General features: G+C 48.2%; 1 protein-coding gene across 5 annotated transcripts in view; it reads left to right on the forward strand.

The window, feature by feature from the left end:
* Sfswap (splicing factor SWAP) overlaps window positions 1-21,729 on the forward strand; it is a 71,551-nt gene that overhangs the window by 37,178 nt on the left and 12,644 nt on the right. For 4 of the 5 annotated variants that reach the window (XM_021222718.1, XM_029533501.1, XM_021222717.2 and 1 more), the window contains exons 8-14: window positions 2,596-2,836; window positions 4,284-4,412; window positions 4,980-5,073; window positions 6,164-6,329; window positions 12,563-12,793; window positions 13,827-14,017; window positions 17,662-17,927. In XM_021222718.1, the coding sequence (XP_021078377.1) occupies window positions 2,596-2,836; window positions 4,284-4,412; window positions 4,980-5,073; window positions 6,164-6,329; window positions 12,563-12,793; window positions 13,827-14,017; window positions 17,662-17,927 (1,318 nt within the window). The remainder of the gene's footprint in view (window positions 1-2,595; window positions 2,837-4,283; window positions 4,413-4,979; window positions 5,074-6,163; window positions 6,330-12,562; window positions 12,794-13,826; window positions 14,018-17,661; window positions 17,928-21,729) is intronic. The other variant, XM_029533499.1, reaches the window with a different exon arrangement.

The following is a 21,729-nucleotide window of genomic DNA, read 5'->3' on the forward strand; positions in this document are numbered from 1 at the left end:
CGAGGCCAGCCTGGTCTACAAAGTGAGTTCCAGGACAGCCAGGGCTATACAGAGAAATCCTGTCTCGAAAAACCAAAAAAAAAAAAAACCCAAAAAACAAAAAGTCAAATAGTGTATTTATAGTTTATATTATAAAATCAGAAAGCCTGTGAGTGTGGGGCATTTTCATTTGTATGATTTTGTATGTATGTGTGTCAGACAGACAGACAGACAGACAGACTTTTGTTCTTGGTGTGTGATGTTGGAACTAATAGGTGTTTGGCAACCTGTGCCTTGGGCTCAGCTGATGACAAGGCTATAGAATGCTTGTGCTATAGACTCCACTGCCACAGAGTGTGTACCCGTGGAGACTCTTAGCCCGGACTGGGCTAGTGTGAGCTGTTGTCACCTAGCAGTATTTCAGCGCTGGGTTATGTGAGAACAGAACAACTAAGTTCTACTCACTGAGTGCATCAGGAGCTGCCAAGAACTTGTCACTGGTTCTGAGATGTGCCGCCTTTGGGGCAGTAGCAGGCTCATAGCAGGGAATTACCACGGGTGTACATGCCAGAGGCAGAAGCCACAGAATGGCAGCCTATGTGATTTTGGGGTAGCAAGATCCAAAATCCAAGGGACAGGATGAACTAATAGGAATCCTGTCTCTCAGGCCATTTGTGGGGCCTGTCCACAGCTTAGGTGCTCTTGACAGAAAAGAGCAGATCCAACTTCCTCCCGGATACTGCATGGGACTCTAGGAACAGCAGTGTGGAGAAGCGGGTGCACAATGGTTTCAGCATGGGTCTCTTGAACCTGTGTGGTGCCAGGGTAATGAGGTACTTTATATCGGCACACCACCTCCTCTGGAGTCCTTCTGAGGTCACATAAGTGTCCTCTGAGGTGTGAATTGAAGTCCTAAGTGTCACATGGAGTAAGAGGTCAGAGGGAAGCAGGTGACAGCAAATGCTGTTGATTAAGTTGTGAGTGATACTGTTTCCAGTATTATCAGGTGTTTATAGGGTGGGTCTCCCAAATTACTGCATTGGATGTCTTGTCAGCACAACATGGTGTTTCTTGACCAAACAAACACTGAGTGCTCAGTGCTGGGAAACAGAGGTGCCAGTGAGGCTCTCTTCTTGCCAGCCCCACCAGCTGAAGAGATGTGGTAGATGTCCCTGTGAGGAGAGGTGAAAAGGCACAGGGCCACATACCCCATGCAAATACTTCGTTACTGCTGTTCCTGTGTACCAGAGTCTGGTATGAAACACTGATCTGGGTTGGTACTGGGGACTTGATATGTATGACTGCCACCTACAAGTGTGTCAACAGCATGTGGGGACTACATGCATACATATCTTCCCAGCATGCGCTAGAAAGACTGTCTCCTCCCCTCTGGGACATTAGTACTCCACTCTGTTTTACTGTGCCACTGTGAACAAATGAAAGGCAGATTCCTGTCCTAATGAAGAGGAGATTAATTGCCTATGTAGCCAGCATTGCTATTTATCTGCAAGAGGCTTAGAAATGAAAACCCAGTTACTTCATTAGCCTTCTGTGCTCAGTGCTAGATTTGAACATTTTTTCAAAAATGATGAGTAGGACTCAAGAGTTGGCTTAGCAGTTATGAGCACTTGCAACCTGGGTTCAATTCTCAACACCCACGTGTCAGCTCACAACATCTGTATCTCCAGTATAAGTGGGAATCCGACACAATATTCTGACCTGCGGACACCAGACATACATATATGCAGGAAAAACACTCATGCATATAAGTAATAATAAAAAAAGACATCTATTAAAAATTTTAAATGAGATGGATACCTCTCAGGACTGTTGCTAGCACAGCAGGTTGCTGTCCTTTGTGCATAACGTGAGCTGGAAGTTGATACTGACTACTGCTGACTATAGGAAAGGCCACAGGTAGCTGTAGAGACAGACGGCAGACTTGTGAGCTGAAGATAGCAGCCCCATAGAGCGCATGTGGACAGCAGTTTCTAAAGGGAACAGGGGAGTGAAAAAACGTTCCAAAAACTGTAGTTGGTGTCAGAGCAAGGGGGAGTTAGGGAGTTCTGCTCTGTGAGTAGGGATGCCTGAGCAGATGCCTGAGCAGCCTCGTGGGAGAGAGCTGCCCACCACACATTCCTGCAGTGGTTTTCACTCTGCATTAAGTGCATGAAGGAAGAGTGGGTTATTTAGGAAAGTCCACACTTGTTAACATTGGCTGTTGTGTGCCTGTCTGTCTGCTACTGTTCATTGTTCCAGATACAGAAGCAACATGGTTGGAGTGGGCGGAGCAGATGCTGCACTTGGTCATGGTCTCTTTCTTAACCATCTGCTAGTCTGTTGTAGTAGTGATTGTTGTGATCAAATAACTAACAAGAACAACGTTAAGTGTTTCAGAGGGTTTCAGTCCATGGTGGAATGTGAGAGCCTGAGCCAATAGCTATTCATACTGTGGTGGAACAGGAAGTAGAGAGCAACCAGGCCCCACCTCCTAAAGGTGGACACCAAATGACACCATAAGCTGGGGAGCAAGTGTCTAGAACATGAGCCTTTGAGGGACATTGTAGCTGGCTCACCTGTCATTGGCCTCTTGCTTACAAACCTTGTTTCTTACAGCAACTGTGGCAGCCATGTACTACAGCTACTACATGTTGCCAGATGGCACCTACTGCCTGGCACCACCCCCACCTGGGATAGATGTAGCCACTTACTACAGCACCCTTCCTGCTGGAGTGACTGTGTCCAGCTCACCTGGTGTGACTACCACTGTACCACCACCTCCTGGGACCACACCTCCTCCACCCCCAACCACAGCTGAACCAAGCAGCGGGGTTACCTCCACAACCACCACCACAAGGTATGCGTGCCGCCTGCTCAGCTTGATGGCTGCTGCCATCACCAGTGGATCATAGACCCGCGTCTCCAGAATTAGTGTAGCTCTCATTCATTTATTATTACCACACACCTATGCTCGCAGCTTTTGGACAGCTGAAACAGAAGGATTAAAAGTTTAACGCCGGGAGCTGGTGAGATGGCTCAGTGGGTAAGAGCACTGACTCTCTTCCGAAGGTCCTGAGTTCAAATCCCAGCAACCGCATTGTGGCTCACAACCATCCGTAATGAGATCAGATACGTACTCTTCAGAGTCAGCTACAGTGTACTTATGTAAAGTTTAATGCCACATAGCCAAGCCGGGCCAGGCATTCTCTGAGATCAGTGGCATCCTGATCTTTATAGTGAGCCAGTCAGAGATACACAGTGATCCCTGTCACAAAAGAAGAGAAAGTTCAAAGCAGCTAGATAATACGTATAGTTGTTCCATTCTTGCAAAAGCAGGAGGATCGAGGGTTTAGGGTCATCTATGTAATGGGCTACAGAACAGGACCCCATTTCAGTACCAAAAATGGTTCTAACAGTGAAATCTAGCCAGATGTAAACGTGGTTCTTAGGCCTGATCCCATATCCGCTCTTTAATTCTGGGCTGTTCTTGTGTCCTGGGTCATGTTAGGCGGAGTTCAAGTAAGGTGGACTGAACTTGTCAGAGCTCAGAGGGTCTCATACTGATTGGTGAGGAGAGGACTCCAAGATCTCATGTTGTACAGTCTTACAGCATCTAGTGTAGAACCAACAATGGCAGAAGGAGAGGAGTACTGTGGGGGGAAGGGGGGTGGGGGTGGTTCTCAAAAGGGCTGCTGAAATGCTTGACTAAAATCCCTCTTTCTAATCATGCTGAGATTCAAGTGTGGGCTGGGGATGTCACTCACAAGTAGCTCACTGGCCTAGCATGTGGGAGGGGTTAGGGAATGATTTTCGGGGCATTGCTGAGAAAGTTAACACAGAGAAGGATGTTAAACCAAGTTCTTGCCCATTTTAATGACTTTTACTTGTTTTGTTCCTAAGAAGTAGCTCATAATTAAAGGCGAATGCTACTTAGGAGGAAGTCTTGAAGCTGACTCTGGAACTTTGGAACTCAGTCTTTAATCCCCACTGTCCGGGTTTTCTGTTTTTTGTTTAGCTTTGTTTTGCTTTGCTTTGCTTTGCTTTGTTTGAGATAGGGAGGGTCTTGCCTATTGGGCTTACAAGGTGCCACCTACACAGCTTCCTGCAGTCTCACTCCAGCAGTGGTGCTCTGGGCCTTGTTAGTGCCCAGGAGCTGGCTTCATTATGTTAAGGGGCTTCTAAGATGCCTTTAGACCTGCTTTAGTCTTGCTCTTACATGGCTGAACCTGAAACGACCCTCCAGCTGCCAGTGCCAGGCTCAAGCCATGCTGAGTTCAGGGTTGCTCACCGGCTCTTCTCCACAGTGCGCTTGCTCCCGTGGCCATCATACCCCCGCCCCCTGACATCCAGCCTGTGATTGACAAGCTGGCAGAGTACGTCGCTAGAAATGGCCTTAAATTTGAGACCAGTGTTCGAGCCAAGAACGATCAAAGGTGAGGTGAAAGGTTTGTGTTGGGCTGGGGTGTTTGTCTGGCATTCATGAATTTCAGTGACAACGTTTGCTTGGCATTTATCAGTTTCTGGGATCAAGCCCCATGTTGCAAAAAAGTCAAAAACTTACAAGCATGTCAGGTATATGAGATTGAGGTTTTTTCATTTAGCATTCTATAACCCTGTCAGGATTCTTTTGTGCTTTCATCTTCCCTGGACTATCTTTAGGTAGACATTTTTGTTCATCTTATGAAATTACCTAGAGTTAGAGAGGGTTTTGTTGTTGCCTTTATTGTGCAGTGACCACGTAGGTGTTTGAAAGGCTAGAATTCACACTTCTCAAGGGTCCGTGTCCCCTATGCCTGGCAGTGCACATAAAACATGGGCTGCATATATAGGGTCATATCCCCCGTGATATGACCCGCATGTCAGTGGATAGAGCAGGGCTGAATTCTGAAGTTGTTCTGCCTTGTGTCTATGAGCTGCCCAGGACAGGGCAGGCCGCATGTGGGAACGCCGAGGGCTGCATGCAGGCCATGTTGAAACACCAGATCCTTCCCTGTTCACAGATTTGAGTTTCTTCAGCCCTGGCACCAATACAACGCCTACTACGAGTTTAAGAAGCAGTTCTTCCTGCAGAAAGAAGGAGGCGGTAGCACACAGGTATGTGCTGAAGGGGGGGGGGGAGGGGAGGCACGGAGCTCCAGTGACAGGTGCAAAAGGGACTTCCTCTTTACTCCGTGTCTGACCTATCCCTTCAGGAGGTGTACTGTCTTGGATCTGTTGAAGCACCCACCCACCTGTGCCTTGGTGGTCGTTTGTCCTGTCCAGCATGTTCCCAACAAAAACCACTGTTGCTTCAAGCATCAGAGACTAATTTGACAGTATTGAAAAGGAGAGTTGAGCATGGTCTCATGTAGCCCAGGCTGGCCTTCAGTTCCTGGTTCTCCTGCCTCTACCTCCAAAGTGCTGGAGTTGCAGGTGTGCCTCTGCCCAGCCCTGCAGGTTTACCAGCATCCAGTCCTGCAGGTGTGCCTCTGCCCAGCCCTGCAGGTTTACCAGCATCCAGTCCTGCAGGTGTGCCTCTGCCCAGCCCTGCAGGTTTACCAGCATCCAGTCCTGCAGGTGTGCCTCTGCCCAGTTACTTCTGACTACTCTGTAATGCACCTCGTGGTGCATGTGCTGTTGACTGCCCTCCAGGGTGAGAGCTGGACCGGCCAGCTGCCACAGCACACGGTCCCTTGCACTGGGAGTACTTTCCTGTTCCTGACACTCTGGAGCTTATTCTGCCAGAAATGCTTGCTGAGGCTGAAATAGCTTGTTCTTCTGTGGTCGGTGGGGGATTGTGTTTTGAAGGCATCCTCAGTAGCCAGGCTTCTCAAGAAAGGTTCTTCATCTTCTTAGTCTGTCCTATTAGACAAATGTGCGTGGGACTGGGGTTGGAGCTCAGTGCCAGAGCACTCGCCTAGCATACCAGAGGCCTGGGTCCAGTCCCCAGTACCACACACACGAGCACGCGCGCACGCACACACACACACACACACACACACACACACACACACGAGGACGATTGGAGATGTGGAAATGCAGTTACTGCAGGCGGGTTGGGAGACTGTGTTTGGATGTTTTGGCCAAGGATGTCCTTGAGCTCCTGGTCCTCTTGCCCTTTTTTCATGAGTGCTGGATTACATGTGTGAATTACATGCAGAATACATTGACATGTAACAGTGCTCAGTGATGTTTCTCTTTTCAGGTAGCATCAACAGCTGAAGAGGCTCCCACAGAAACCGCTGCTGAAGAGTCAGGTGAAGCTGGAGAGGACGGCGCTCCTGAGGGTATGGCAGAGACTGGGGGAAGAGGCAGCGGGAAGAAGGAGGCTGGGTCCAGCAAGAGCACCGTGGACGGGAAGCTGGTAAAAGGTGCGCTGTCCTGGTGAAGCCCAGGCCTCCTGAGGGACAGGACTAGGTACCCCAGACCATGGGGCTCATTAGGCCTGCCTTCTAGAGCCACAGTATTCAGACATGCTCACCTCATCCTGCTTCTCCATCATGGTGTTTGGAACCCAGTAGGGACAAGCTAGGACCCATCAGCTTTTAACTTACGTCATTTAGTGGGCATGTTTATAAATTTCAAATAATGTTTCATCCTCCCACTGAAACTGTTCAGTTGTGACCGTGGGCTAGGCAAGTGCTCTCCACTGGCTTCCAGCTCCAGCCTTGTACAGACAATTGTGATGAGGTTTGTTTTCTCTGTCCAAGTGGCTCCCTTGAGCACCTTAGTCAGGCAGTGCTGTGCTCGCTCACACTTGGTCTCCTCGCCCTGTGTCTGAGTAGATGATGTGGTCTAGCAGGACAGGTATGTTAGAGTGGCTGGTGCGATGGAAGACAGAGGAGAAAGGCTGTTTCAGGCTGGTTAGCAGAGCCCTGTGGTAGACCGTGAAGAAACCATAACTCCACATGCTGAAAAAGAGACTCTAGAAAAGGATGTTCAGAGATAAGTGAGGTCCCTGCTGTGCTTTGGGGACAGGTGGCTCTAGTCATTCAGTCTGGAGAGGTGGACTGCGCATCATCTGGGACTGTGGTTACTAGTGGATGCTTTACCTAGAGTTGGCCTTTTGAGATTAAGCAGAGGAACAGGAGCCTTTGGGGAGTCCGTGGCTAGTGCAGGAGTGGCAGCAGTAGAAGACAAGCCTGGGCAGAAGAATGGCAAGTGGCCTCCATGTGAGGTCAGAGTCACAATCATCTGGCTGTCACTAGGAAAGCACTGGCTAGAAAGTCAGGTGACTGGCAGCATCTAGCCCTCACTGAAATAAGCAGACGTTGAAGCCAAGCAGAGCAACAGCTGCACCAGAAGCCATTCAAGATGCTGTCCCACGCTGGAAGGACAGGCAGTCTACCTGGGACTGGAGGAGGAGAGAGGACAGTGATCCCAGGATAGCCACTGACAACAAAGAGAAGGTGGAACTAGCGAGGGAACATCCACGAGGTGGCTGTCACCCAGGAGGCACCACCAGACTGCTCTGGCCTGGGATGCCTGCAGAGCCACAGAGAAAGGAGCCCTGGCAGGAGAGGCTTGAGATGGGAGTACAAACTGCACAGTGGTTGACAACACTCCTCCCACAGTGAGGCCTGGGAGAGACAGGCCTGCTTCTCTGCGGTACAGAATGCAGAGCGCAGCCCTGCTGAGATTCAGAGGACAGAGGCTGCACCGTCATCCCTGAGTGTCAGGGCAGATCCATAGGTCTTTGTGTTCTGAGTAGAGACTACCATAAAACTTAGGCGCAGGCAGTCTTTCTGAGAGCTCCAGAAGACGGCCCAGAAATGGCTGCTGTAACCTAGCATGAGGAGAGCACTGGGGCAGGGGGACTAGAAGACAGACTGGGAAGTTCTCAAAAGTCTCAAGGGAAGGGACAGACGTGGAAGAAGTTCATCCAGGTAGAAACAGCTCCTGAAGAGGAGGGACAACAAGTCAGTGCCTCATTTTTGCACATCTGAATGTTAGAACCGAAGGCTATAGGCATGTCAGCACCCTGAAGTCCCGAGTCCACGAAAATAAGGATGTTGAGAACATCAAAGAGCTGTCATGGGCCAGGGCATAACTCAGCAGTAATGCTTCCCTGGATTCTGTCCCCTGTACTGCTGGAGGCAAGACATTTGATAAAATACTATTCTGAAACAGTAGCATTACCTCTTTATGTTGGGTGAACAACGAAAAGAAAGACAGAAAAAATTAAATGAGCAATTGACAAGAAGAACCTAGGAAATGAGTTGGGTGCAGTACGATATAACTTGAATATATTCAGTCCTGGCATGAGGGGAAGGGGGCATGGGATGGAATGGAAACAGAACAAAACTTGGGACAGAAGCCCAGCCAGTGGCACTCTAGAACCCAGCCCTGCAGTTTAGGCAGGGTTTCAAATACAGGCTTCCTGATAGCACCCCTCAAAAAAAATCTATAAATATTCATAAGAAAAGCAGAGAACAAGGGTCTAAAAATTAAAGGAGAAATTACTGAGAAAGTAATTTTTTAAAATGATCAGTAAAATATATTATGTGTGTTCAAGAGAAAGAATGCAGATACAAACACAAGGTTGTAAATCTTTTTTAAAATACACAAAGCATGCTCATCACCTTAAATGGAAATGAACTCAAGTCATGGAAAAATACCATTTCAAAGAAAACATAAATTATTTCAAGAAAAGAGAAAGACCTGACAGATTTTTAGTCTGGCAGGTTTTTTTTTTTTTTTTTTTTTTTGAAATACTGGTTGGTTAGCAGCCGCTAGAACCAGGCAAGAGGCCAAAACAAATTAAAGTCTGGCTTAATTCACCCTGGAGAACCAGAACATTTGTGTCAGGAAAGCTCCTTGAGAGCGTATGGGAGCTAGGGAGTTAAAAAGCTCTCGAGCTCAGTATTCTGTAGACCTCAGCACCATGTTAAAGTATTGAGTGGAATCTGTCTGTGGGCTAAAGCGGGCACGGGACATGGCAGTGGGGCCTGCTCCAGGGCTGTGGTATCCCTTCACCTGTCTGCAAGCTGGCTTCTTGGGCATTGAGAAAGCACTGGTGCTTTTGAAACTTCTGTATTGTAATAATAATTGAAGCTGGACAGGAAGGCTTTCCCTCCATGGTTGTGTCCAAGGGATAGAACTCAGGTTGTCCAACCTTGCAGCAAGTGCCCTGCCCAGAGCCATCTTGACAGCCTCTTCACTTTTAAAGATTTAATAACACTAAGGTATCTTAACAGCAGTGATTCCAGAAGTTTAGTGTCTAAGTACAGTCAGTGTGGGCAGTGCATACCCCTGATCCCAGCACTGGAAGGTTAGGAGCTCAAGGCCACAGCCTCGTGAGCCTACGTGAGACCCTGCAGAGAGGAGGAGATGGGAGCAGGAAGAAAAGGAATTGTTAACATACATAATCTTAGAATCAGAGAATTGGAGCCAGAAATCAGAGGTTAAAGGTCTAGGGAAGCAGAGCCAGTATATAGGTAAAAGCAAAGGTCCAAGCATCAGTATGTTGGAAGATAAAAGGTTAATGTCCTTCCTATAAGGAGAACTTTTCTAGGTCAGAAAATGGACTGAGGGCATTCTTCAGAAGAGAAAACTGTGTGCCAGGTTTGTTTACACAAGACACTTTTTTCTTCTCAAATTGATAGTTGGGGCTGAAGAGAGACAGCTCTGTAGATAAGAGCATTTCTTGCACTTGCAGAGGACCTGGGTTCATTTCCCAAAACCCACATAGTGGTACACAGCCATCTGTAACTGCAGTCCTAGGGGATCTAGCACCCTCCTCTGACCTCCAAGAACATAAGGCATGCACATGGTGCACATACATATATGCAGGTAAAACATTCATGCACATAAAATAAGTCTAAACCAAAATTGTAAAACCGGTGGGGGGGTTGTTGTTTTGTGTTTTTAATTAGTATCAGGGCTGAGTAGATGGTTCTGTGGGTAAAGTGCTTGCTATGCAAGGAGGTGGACCTGAGTTCCCATCCCTAGCACCTACTACAAAGACAAGGGTGGCTGAAGCCCTGGTGTTTGGAATGAGGAGGAACAGAAACCATTTTCTCTTGAGTTCACTGGCCATCTAGGCTACCTACTGGTAAATACCAGTTTCAGATAAGATGGAGAAGACAGAGGAAGACACCAACACACAGGAACAATATACAGTAACTAACAATAATGTTAATATCACTCATCTGGGGTTTGGGGAAATGCATTCACCTGCATTCCCACCTAATCAGGAGGTTAAGGCAGGGAGTTCAGAGTTTAAGACCAAGCTGGGCCATATAGCTAAGATCTCCAAATACACATAGTATGTGTACACACACATGCAGCTGTTAACCCAAAGGTAGAGAGAAAGGCTGTAAGGCTGTGGATATGCTTCAGGAAGGCAGTGCTAGACCCAGTCCTGAAGGTTGGATGTGGCAGAAGGAACAAATTCTGCAGGCAGCAGGCAAAGGTGGCCATCTCAATGCAGGCCTTGTGCACAATGCAGAAGGGCGGGTGTAGCCGCATCACACAAGGTCTTGGCCACCTGGGGAAAGAGCTTAGGATCGGTGGTAATGCGAGCTGTGGTGTGCAAATTGTATAATGAGAACACTCCAGGAGAGTTCCCCAGGCTGTTGGCTGGGCTGACTTACCCAGAGAAACTTCTAACCTCGGCCTCTTGGTTCTCACAGTGCTGTGGGACATGGGGCACCTGATACTCTCATCAGCCCTGAGTGAGGCAGGGCATCTAGTCACACAGGCTAGGCTCCTGGGTAGGTGGTTTGGGCTCTGTCGCTCTAGGGACTTCGGTTGTCATGATCTACAGGTCTGTTCCCGTTGTGGAAACAGTATGTGTTCTTAAATCATCTTGTTTCTTAGTATCAACTCATAAGTGAGTCCTTTAACATTTCGTTTAAGTCTTTTCTCCTTTTAAAATGTCCATGATCCTCTGCTTATTAAAGAGACCATATAGGCAGTTAAGGATTTGTTTGTTAGAATTCCTTTTCTTAAGGAACCTTACCACATGTACAGAAGCAGCACATGGTACAGTAACACTCATCACGTGCCAAGTGCTCACCACTCCCGTCAGCAGTCAGCCTTGGGCTGTGTTGGTTGTTCTGCGTCTCCGTCCTTGTCATAGATTCCACTCAGAATCTGCTGGTGCAGATCATCATTGCGGTGTTAGGAGAAATGTCTTGGCTGTGCTATAAAAGCTGAGAACTTTGGTTAGTGTTTGGTCAGCATTACAACACCACAGCAGCTTAAAGTGGGCTGAGCTTCTCTGGTTGTGGCATAGAAGTCTGCTCTCCTGACTCTTGGGCATTAAAAGGGGTGTATATCACAGTGTGTTCTGTTTAACCCACACAGAGGTGTGGGGCATAGAGCAGTAAGGTGAGACCCTCAAACCAGCACATGGCCAAGTGGCCTGCCCTGAGAAACTAAGAGCAAAGCCAAGGCGAGGGGAGGGCACTGCAGTGAGTCACACCCCTGATAGAACCTGCCTCTTTCCCACAACCCACTTGCCTCAGTCAGCTGGCTTTCAGCACACTGGAGTTGTCCCCTCGTTGTAGCTTCCTGATGCCTGTCAGTGAGTGAAGACCACAGCATTTGACTGCATCAGCAGAGTGACAGAGGAACTCGCTGTTGACACGCAGACACAGTGTGTCTCTTAAATGAAGTGTTCCAGAGTTTAGGGCTTGGGAGTGTCACACCCAAATTTTTGCTTCACTTTGAAATGTTTGTGAGAAGTGTAGAGCGAGGTCTGACATAATGCTTGTCTTGTTAACTGAATAAAGAGATGAATTCTGTATTTGTTTTGGTTTCGGTTGTTTTGGTTTGGATTTTGCGTGAGGAAAAGCCTTTTTTTTTAAAATGTAATTGGAGGTTTTCTAGGCACTGTTTCTTAGCCATGTCATGTGCCTACTCATACCAGTTCAGCTGCATGCCAGATTCTATTAATATATATTAAAAAACAAAAAATAGCAGGCTAACAAGATGGCTCAGTGGGTAAAGACACTTGCTACCAATTCTGCCAAGCTGAGTCTAAGGCCTACAACCTATGTGATAGGAGAGAGCCAATTCCCAGTTGTCCTCTAACCTTGACCTGCACACACGGCACGCTCTTAAGTGGACACATTAAACAAATGTATTTTCAAAAAGGAAAATGACAAAAGTTGAACATTTAAAACTGAAGGCGAGGCAGGCATGGTGGTGCACGCCTCTAATCCCAGCACTCGGGAGGCAGAGGCGGGCGGATTTCTGAGTTTGAGGCCAGCCTGGTCTACAGAGTGAGTTCCAGGACAGCCAGGGCTACACAGAGAAACCCTGTCTCGAAAAACCAAAACAAAAAACAAAAAAAACCAAAACCCTGAAGGTGACCACTGTGTCTGCTATGGCAATACTGTTCTGCTGCCCGAGCTAGCGTGCCTCAGCCAGCATATGCCTTGCCTTGGACATTGGAACAGGACTCCTTTGACGACATCCCCACCTGTAGACCACACTTTCACACACACACACACATGTGTACACTCACTCTGTGCCTTCCCAGATGCTATCTGCGCATCAGCCATCCCTCTTGTAAGTGGTAGTGCCTGTGACACTGTCTGCGCATTCTGCCACTGGTGCCTAAAAATACGTCACAATTGTCACCTTTTCCCAACAGCTTCTTTTGCTCCAATAAGCTTTGCCATCAAAGCCAAAGAGAATGACCTCCTTCCGTTGGAGAAAAACCGTGTCAAGCTGGACGACGACAGTGAAGAGGATGAAGAAGGCAGGGAGTGCCAGGAAAGCACAAGTGGCGTGGCCAACCCCAGCCCCGCTGCCGCCCCACCCTCCGTGGCTACAGAGGAGAAGAAACCACAGCTTACCCAGGAGGAGCTAGAAGCTAAGCAAGGTTTGTCGATAGCTTTTAAAGTTCTTGAAAGAAAGAAGACAAATATAAGATTTATGTGCTCAGCCAGAAATGCTAAGACTTGGAACTAAAGCCTGGAGCTATGCAGGAGCATTCTGAAAGTCCTGTGTGCACTGCCATGGCCCTGTGCGCTCCTTAGCTTGATGCAGTGCCCTTGGCAATCTGTACTCAGAGCAGCCTAATGCGCCAAGCGGGCGGCTCTAATGGAGGCGCACTTTGTACTTGGACGACAGCCCCGGGTGAGACACCAGGCCTGGACTCCCAGCGCTGGTTAGTGCACAGCCCTGGGAGGGGCCCTTTCGTGAGGCTTGTCTTTCAGCAGAGCCGTCAGCCCTTGAAGGTGATGCCTGCCAGAGCCGATTTCTCAGCCCTGGTTCATCTTCATGGGTCACAGCATGGCCAGTAGCATATGGGCTGGGGCTGCTACAATGCTTGCCTAACCTTTTGGGGACATCTGCCCCTCCAAAATAAGTCGTCTTCCGCAGTGAAGTGGCTACTCAGTGAATGCGTTTGTGCTTTGACCTATTGTAACTGCTTTTCTTGGAATGTGTTTCTGGGTATGCATGAACAGACCATACAGTCCTGACTAAAGGAGACTCTTGGAGCCAATGTCCTCCAGAGAAGAGCATGCTGTGGACCCACAGGTGCTCTCCCTGTGTGTGAGCTCAGCAGTTTGCCATGCCCTCTGGACTCAGACACTTGCCACAGGGCATCACTCCTTGCCCACTTGGAGTGTGTTGGGCCCCCGTGCATGAGAGCCATTCTGGGATTTCCAGTGTCCAGCCCAGCTTTTGTCACCGTGGAACCCCTTCAACCTCACTGCCTTTGAAAATAAAGTGTACCTCCCCTAAAAAGCCATACTAAGTTTATTTTCTGAAAATGTTGGTCTGTCCAGGTGTCTACCTGCTTTGAGGTTAGTATTGAAATGACAGTGTTGAATAAGCCAGAAGGTACCTAGGAACACCAGAAATGAAATGCTGCTTGCTGTAGACTGTGCCTTTCTTATTTCCTTTAGCAAAACAAAAGCTGGAGGACCGCCTTGCTGCTGCTGCCCGGGAAAAGCTAGCCCAGGCGTCCAAGGAATCAAAGGAGAAGCAGCTTCAGGCTGAACGTAAAAGAAAAGCAGCTTTGTTCTTACAAACCTTAAAAAATCCTCTTCCAGAAGCAGAAGTTGGGAAACTTGAGGAGAGTACTTTCGGGGTTGAGGTACGTAGACGGACGTCCTGACGGCATGCTTGAGTTTGTGGTAGATCAAAGTTGGTCCTTGGCTTTGGAGCCACAGTCTGAGCCAGATGGCAGCAGCCCGACCAGCACCTGCCTCCAGCAGTCACAGATATTGCTCATAGCTTTGAGTCTGTGCAGAGACCCTGGGCCAGTTACCTTATAAACAGATCACACTCAGGCTGCAGTCTCAGAACACAGAGGTGTGGATCCTGATCGGAAGCCCAGCTCAGGGCCACCCATGCAGGGCCTCCAGCCGCATGTGGTCAGAGCAGGGCCTCAGTGGTCACAGCCACATTTTTTGAGCTTACACTTGGGGACAGAGATCTCAGTGCCAGCATCTGTATCCTGTATTGTGCTGTAATTTAAAAAAGGTAAACATCCGGGCGTGGTGGCACACGCCTTTAATCCCAGCACTTGGAAGGCAGAGGCAGGCGGATTTCTGAGTTCGAGGCTAGCCTGGTCTACAGAGTGAGCTCCAGGGACAGCCGGGGCTATACAGAGAAACCCTGTCTCACAAAACCAAAAGAAAAATAGGTAAACAGTAGCCACCCATGTCTGGGTGTAGCTCTGAGGTAGAACACTAGTATGTAGGAGGCCCTGAGCTCATCCTCAACACCAAAAGGTCATGGCCTAAGTGCTGGCTGTGAACAGGAACATCACATGGTACCTGAGGGTGCTTTGTGTGGAGGGATGGGAAGCAGTGCCCAGCTCCCAGAATCTTTAGTGAACACTGTTGACGGTGGCCGTGTGTAGCTCAGTGAGAATTCTGGTCATGCCTGTCTATCTCCAGGTGTCCTTTATGCTTGGTGTCTTAGTTAGGGTTTTCTTGCTGTGAAAAGCCACCATGACCACAACTCGTATAAAGAACAGATTAGGGCTGACTTACAGTTCAGAGACTTAGTCTAATATCATCATGACAGGAAGCATTTTGGCACATAGGCAGACATGGTGCTGGAGAGGAGATGAGAGTTCTGAGCCCACCCCCAGTGAGATACGTCCTCCAAGGCTTACCTCCCAATAGTGCCACTCACTCCCTCTGAGCCTATGAGGGCCATTTTCATTCAGACTACCTCACTTGGCTTTTGTTCATAGTGCAGAACAAGCCCTTTGCTCTTGTTTGCTATTAGAAAGAAAAAGGGGGCTAGAACTCATAAGTTTTGGGGTGGCCGGCATGTGCCACCACGCCCTTTTAAACTTGAATTACATTGTAAGGATCTTTGGAGTCTGGAGTGTCCCTGTGGTTAAAGTTTCCTGGGTGGCCAGACCTGCTGTTTCTCTGTCCACCAGCATCAGTTCTCGGGGGAACCTCTGCACTGCCCTTCCCAGAAGGAGCTTTTCAAAGAGGTGGCAGAACCCCACTAGGGCACTATGACCCCATTTCCCAGAGCCCCACAGAGATAGGCTGTCTTCTGGTCCCTCAGACAAAGCCTGTTCCTGCAGAAATGGAGGAACAAAGTACACACAGCTGGGGGCAGCATTATGCACTGTGGCCCTGGATGAGGGCATGCATGAGGCTCTGTGGTGTGGGCCGAATTGGAACACGAGCTCTGCAGCAAGGAGAGGCTGGGTAGGGATGTGGGAAGCCTGATTGAATCTCTTGTTGTTTCACTATCCTTTGTACAGCGAACAGAGGTTAAGACACATCTGTAAGCCTGGAATGTAGCTCAGTTGGCAGTGTGCTTGCCTGGCATGCACAGGGTCCTAGGCTTGTCCTTGACACATGTTAGCATACTATAATCCCAGCAGTGCAGAGGCAGAAGCAGGAGGTTCAGAAGGCCTGGGTCATCCTTGCTTATGACAAGTTCAAAGTCAGCCTGCACTACCTGAGAACTTGTCTCAAAGTTGGAGTGAGACAGGACAGTGTGAGGAGGCTCAGTAGGTAAAGATGCTTGCTGCTAAGACTAATAAGCATACGTTTGATCCCTAGTACCCACATGGTACCCACATGAGAAAGCTGACTCAGTAAGTTGTCCTCTGACCTCCACATACATGCACACACAGAGAGACAGATAATATACAATAAATGAAGAAGTGTAAATTTTAAAAATACGTAAAGCCATATGTGCAGACAGATGAAAATAAGTTGTGGTTGCGAAGTTGACTCTGTGTTCTCAGATTCTGGATGTTTTAGTGGGGACTCAGTCTGTCAAAGTCGTTTGTCATCAGCCTGCTGGCAGCAGCACCACAGTGCTGACCCAGCTTGTGCCTTCTCTCAGAGTGTCTCCGTTCTTGTCTGCCAGCCTTGGCCCTGTCTGTAATCCATGGTTGTTCGACTTTGGAATGGTCTCCCTGGTTGCGTGTGCACATGAGGATTATAAGGATGCATGAGGAGAGCAGCTGGTGATAAGTGTCTTACTGCTTTGAAACAAAAAGGCTCAGAGTAAATAGTCTATAAATGGTAGTTAAACCCAAGACGGTACTGATCTCAAGCAACTTGCCCTTGACTTTGCCAAGTGCCTGGATACATGTACTTGGCCTACAGATGTTGGCACATTCACCCAGTTAGCAGTGTAGATGTAGACAGGAGTTCTTACAGCTCCAAAAGGACATGAGAGAAGGTCATAGGTGGGACTACTAGATCTCAGCCATCTCCTCAGGATGCATCCCACCATGCACGTGTCACATGTCCCTTTTTACATGTGGTCTGCCCAATGCCATTGGTCATTAGAGATGATTTTACAGATCCAAGTACGATTTTAAGTGACGTCTTAAAGCATGCTCATTGACATAGAAAAATATTACTGGATGGATATGGTGGCCCACACCTTTAATCCCAGCACTCAGGCCGATCTCTGTGAGTTCCAGGCCAGTCAGGGCTACACTAGTATGGCCCTGTCTAAAAGAAGAAAGAGAGACGTTAATGGCACACTAGATCTTTAAGCAGTCTCTGTAATAGCTAAGAATGTTGCATCAGTGATGCCAAGCCTGTCTGGTTAAGCATAGTGGCCTAAGCAGCAGGGAGCTCAGGGAAAGGCTGAAAGACCGCCTTCCTGTCTCACAGCTGCAGGTAGCCATCTGGCCACAGCCCACTGGGCAGCTTTCACTGTGAGCTAGCAGCTCTGTAAGAGTCATGTGCAGGGCTACTCACCAACTCACCAGCTGCCTCCAGAGTGGGCCCAAGCAAAGTAGGAAGACCAGGCCCTCCTGCCCACAGTTGCAGGTTTACAAATGCACATGCACACCACTTCTGTCCCCATTTCATCCCTGGGCTCCAGACAGCTGGGATAAAATAGGGGGCTGGTCACACAGCATCTACCTTGAAGTTTTCCAGAAACCTTACTATTCCAGGCACAAAATGAGAACTCTTCAATGTATAGTATTGAATGACTACTTCAAACTACATTTCTCCTGAAAGGCCAGAGAAATTTTGTTTGTCTTTTGAGACAAACTCACTCTAACCTAGGCCGGTCTAGAATTAACTTTGTAGTCCACGCGGGCTTCAGACTCAAAGCAGTTTTCTTCTCTCTGCCTCCCACATGCTTCAATAACAGGTTTGATCCAGCTCATACAGAAAGGGATTTTTATGTCTGTCCACTGAAAAGTGGTCTTTCCTCAGAGACAAGAACTACCCACCCAGAGCGTTGTGTTCTCTGTTGACACCTACACATTCACTTTTCTGTTTCCAGGAAACTGGTGTCATGCCCTGTCCTCTGCTGGTTGGTGGTAGAACTCTGCCCATGTTGGAGGGGAAGCCTCCAGAAAGGCCTTCAAGTAGATGCAGAGACCCACCAAGAGAAGAAGAAAGAGAGAAAAAGAAGAAGAAGCACAAAAAACGGTCTCGGACGAGGTCCCGCTCCCCCAAGTACCACTCGTCTTCCAAGCCCAGGTCTAGATCCCACTCAAAAGCAAAGCACTCCCTGCCCAGTGCCTACCGGACAGTGCGGCGGTCGAGGTGGGTGTGCCGGCACTCAAGCCCTCCTGCTCCCGTCTGCCCTACACTCTGAGCCGCCTCCTGCTACCCTGTGAAGCCAGCAGAATTTAAAATGAGCACAGGCTGGAGTGTGTGTGGGGGAATGTGTGTGTCTTGCAAATCCAAAGATCTTTTTAAAAAAACATTGTTCAGACTTTTCAGAGCTTACCAGTCACTGCAGGTTAAATGATTCATTTATGCTTCTTATATTTACATATCTTACTTATACTTCACTCTTCACTCAAGGTGGAAGCAAGAGGATCTCCAGTTCAAGGCCAGTCTAAGCTACACTGGGGTTGTAGCTCAGTCAGTACATCCTGCTGTTGAGCGTGAGGACTTAAGTGAAGAAACCGAGCATGCTGGTGCCCGCCTCTATTCCTAGCATAGGGGAGGTGGGCACAGAGGGGCTCATTGTCTAGCCAGCCCAGCCTACTGAGCGAATCCAGGCCAGTGAGGAACCTTGTCTCATAAAATCAGGTGAACGGGACGGGTGTGAGGGTGTAAACCTTTACTCCTAATACTCAGAAGGCAAAGGCAGGTGGATCACTGAGTTCAAGGCCAACCTGGTCTGTATAGCAAGTTGTGGGCTGACTAGGCTCAAAAATCAAATAGCAAACAACCCACAATGAATGGCTACTGAGGAAGAACACCCACGGTTGCCCTCTGACTTACACATGCACACGAGCATGCATGTACACACAAACATACAGCCACACACACACACACACACACACACACACACACAAAACGAGTTAGTCTCTCCCTCCCACCAAAATTTGTAAAAAAGGAAATTATAGGTGAGCATGGTGACATTTGCCTATGATCTTAGTGCCTGGAAGAGGGAGACAGGAGGCTCAATGTGTCCAGGACTATTTTCAGCCATAGAGTAGATTTAAGAACAGGAGACTGCCTCCTAGGGAGTGGGAGATGAGTGTTTTACAGGTCCTGAAGTGAGCCTGGCACATGTGTTGAGTTGTAGAAATTCCTAGGCTGGCATGCTGGAGTCTTTTCTATGAATGAACTTACCTGTGCTGAGTGCTTGTGGCTGAAGTGGTGCAGCCTCTGCCCCTGCCCACTCAGGCTGTGCTCAGATGTTCCGCACAGTGTCTGAAGTGAGTGTGAATGAGGCCCCAGTGTGCATCTGTGTCTCTTAACCTGCTGCCTCTCCAGCAGTCTACCAGCAAGCCCTATGCACAAGGTGCCAGGGGTCCAGGAAGCAGCTCGGCATTGCTGGCAACAGAATTAGTAAACTTGTACTTAAAGGATGCAAGGGCATCCCTTTAGTTCTGAAGGCTTGAAAATGCAGCTCAGCATTCAGTAGTGTGAAAGAGGTTGAGAGCGCCTGTCCAGCCTTTAGTTCTCACCCTGCCCTGGGTTTCTGTGGTGTGCTGGACTCTGATCGGGTGACCTCACACCCAGCATTCATTAACTCCAGGTACTCGTGTTCTTCTGGGGTGCTGTCAACACTATTCATAGACCCTGGTGTCCTATGTTCTTGGATGCACAGTGCAGTGTTCTCTGATGTGCTAAAAGTGGTGTGCTTTCTCATTTACCCACACCAAGCCTGGGGTTGACAAGTGTCTGACCTGTCTTCATCCAGGTAGGTTTGTCTTCATGGAGAGCCTTTGGCTCTAGTTCTTGGAAGTGCAACATTCTGAGCCGTTACTGTGCACACACAGGAACCTTGGTATTTCTTAGTAAAATGAACAGGTTTGCTTTCATGCTTTATTATTTTTGTTTATTTTTTTTAACACTCCTAGAATTTGTGTTCCAGATCCAAACCACAGAGGTATACCAACTCATCATCTCCCGCTGGCCAGTCAGTTCTCCCTGGTTTCCTCTACTCCAGGGCTCAGACAAGGGAAGAACTATTCCCTCATGACTCCCAGGCCTTGAGCCAATAGAAAGGGTTCCCAGGCCCTGGCTCGCTGCACCTACCCATACGCATTTCAGTGTGGCACGAAGACTGCCACTGACTTCTTACCTGTCCTCCGCCTGTCCAACCTGAGTTTGCAGTAGACTTAGATTGGCACATTTTATACAGGTGCATTATTTATAACACTTCACATCTTCAGTGTCTACAGGTCCAAGGAACAAAACCTTAGTCTAATTCTCCGTTAAAAGACAAAATGAAGCTGAAATTTTTCTGGCCATTATTTCTTCTCAATCTGACCTTCAGTGAAAATGTTTTACAGGGTCAGGGCGGGTTATTCTCAAAGCCCCCAAACTTGCGTTTCGGTGGCTGAGGGAGGATCAGGAAAGAGGCTTTTGTCTGGTTAAATAGCACAGGCACTTTACCGCAGGAGATAAGTCCATCTTGGTTTGGTTTTACAGTTTGGATAGGATACCAAGACAAGGCTTGCTGCAGAGTAAGAGGATTTGCACTCTGGCCCCGTCTTAGCTGCTGTCTGTCCACACAACACCAAGAGCTAGAACTCAGCCCCTGGAAGGCACAGTCCCCAGCTGCATGGTGGCCTCAGCCTCTATCCTCTATGGGATAGGGTCATGTTTTTCCGAGTTGAAAGCAGAGCTGCTTTCCCACTGCAGGCCCTGCAGCACTCTCGTTCCCAGGATGGAAGCAGTTGGAAAGCCACGGTTACGGCAGGGGCAGTAGCCATGCCTGTGACCCCCGCACCCAGACAGAGGCAGGAGAAGCAAGCATGACTTGTGCCAGCCTGCTGTACATACTAAGACAGAGAAAAACAACAAATAAAAGGTTGCAGTTGTGACTGAAACAAGAGAGCAGGCTCCATATTGCTATGAGCTGTTGACATTCTAATCATACTGAGGAAAGAGCTGGTGGTGATGCTGTCATTATCTTATCTTTAGCTATCCTTTTAGGTAGAGGAACCCATTACCATGGTAACATCTACAATAGGACATTCTTGCCAGACTTATTTTTCAGGCCTGACATAGCCTAAGTGGTCATTTTAAAATGACTGCCAGCTCAAAGTAAAGTGCTGCAGTTGTTGGCATCCTCCTGTGGTAGCATACTGCAACCGAAATGCATAATCTCTATACTAAGTAACTCTGGTCCCACATAAAATGCAGGACAGTCTGATTTTTGTCTACTGTGTGATCTGCTCGTAGGACAGAAGCTTTGCTTACTCCATATGTCCAAACTGTAGGTGGATCTGCAAAGGCAAGTTCTTCGCAATAAAAATCTTCAGTTTCATAACTCTCAGGACCTCAGAAAGCATGGTGGTTATGAGGATCTGAGTCCGCACTGACCAAAGGGTAGATCTTGTCTGTGGTGCGGCCCCTGCTCGCCCTTGTGCTGTGTACAGCTTTCAGTCTCACTGAAGTGAGGCAGCAGGCACGCAGGTAGATCATGTGTAATGGTGTGGGCGTCCCTGCACTGACTTACACCAGGGACGCGTGAAGGTGTGCTTACCTGCTAACTTCTGAAGTCATTTCCCCTCAGTGTTCCAGTGTTGAGCTGAGTGTCTGAACACCAGCCATTGGAGAGGATTTGTTTGATAAAGACCTTCTTTAAGGATAACTCCATAAATTCCTTCAAATGCGGGAGGGGTGCGAGGTAATGCGACTTTGTTTGACTTTGCCAGTTTCATTTAGCATTTAGTAAGAAAGCTGGCAGTGGTGGCACACACCTTTATTCCCAGCAAACAAGTCCCAGGACGGTCAAGACTACACAGAGAAACCCTGTCTCAAAAAACAAAACAAAACAAAAGAAGCAAACAAAATAGCCACGAAGAACTTGTACAGGCATTGAGTTCTGTAAAATTGACATTCTATTTTAGTTTTAAATTGCTGAGTCTTTACT

This window comes from Mus pahari, chromosome 23 (assembly GCF_900095145.1).
Source record: "Mus pahari chromosome 23, PAHARI_EIJ_v1.1, whole genome shotgun sequence".
Classification (NCBI taxonomy): Eukaryota; Metazoa; Chordata; class Mammalia; order Rodentia; family Muridae; genus Mus; species Mus pahari.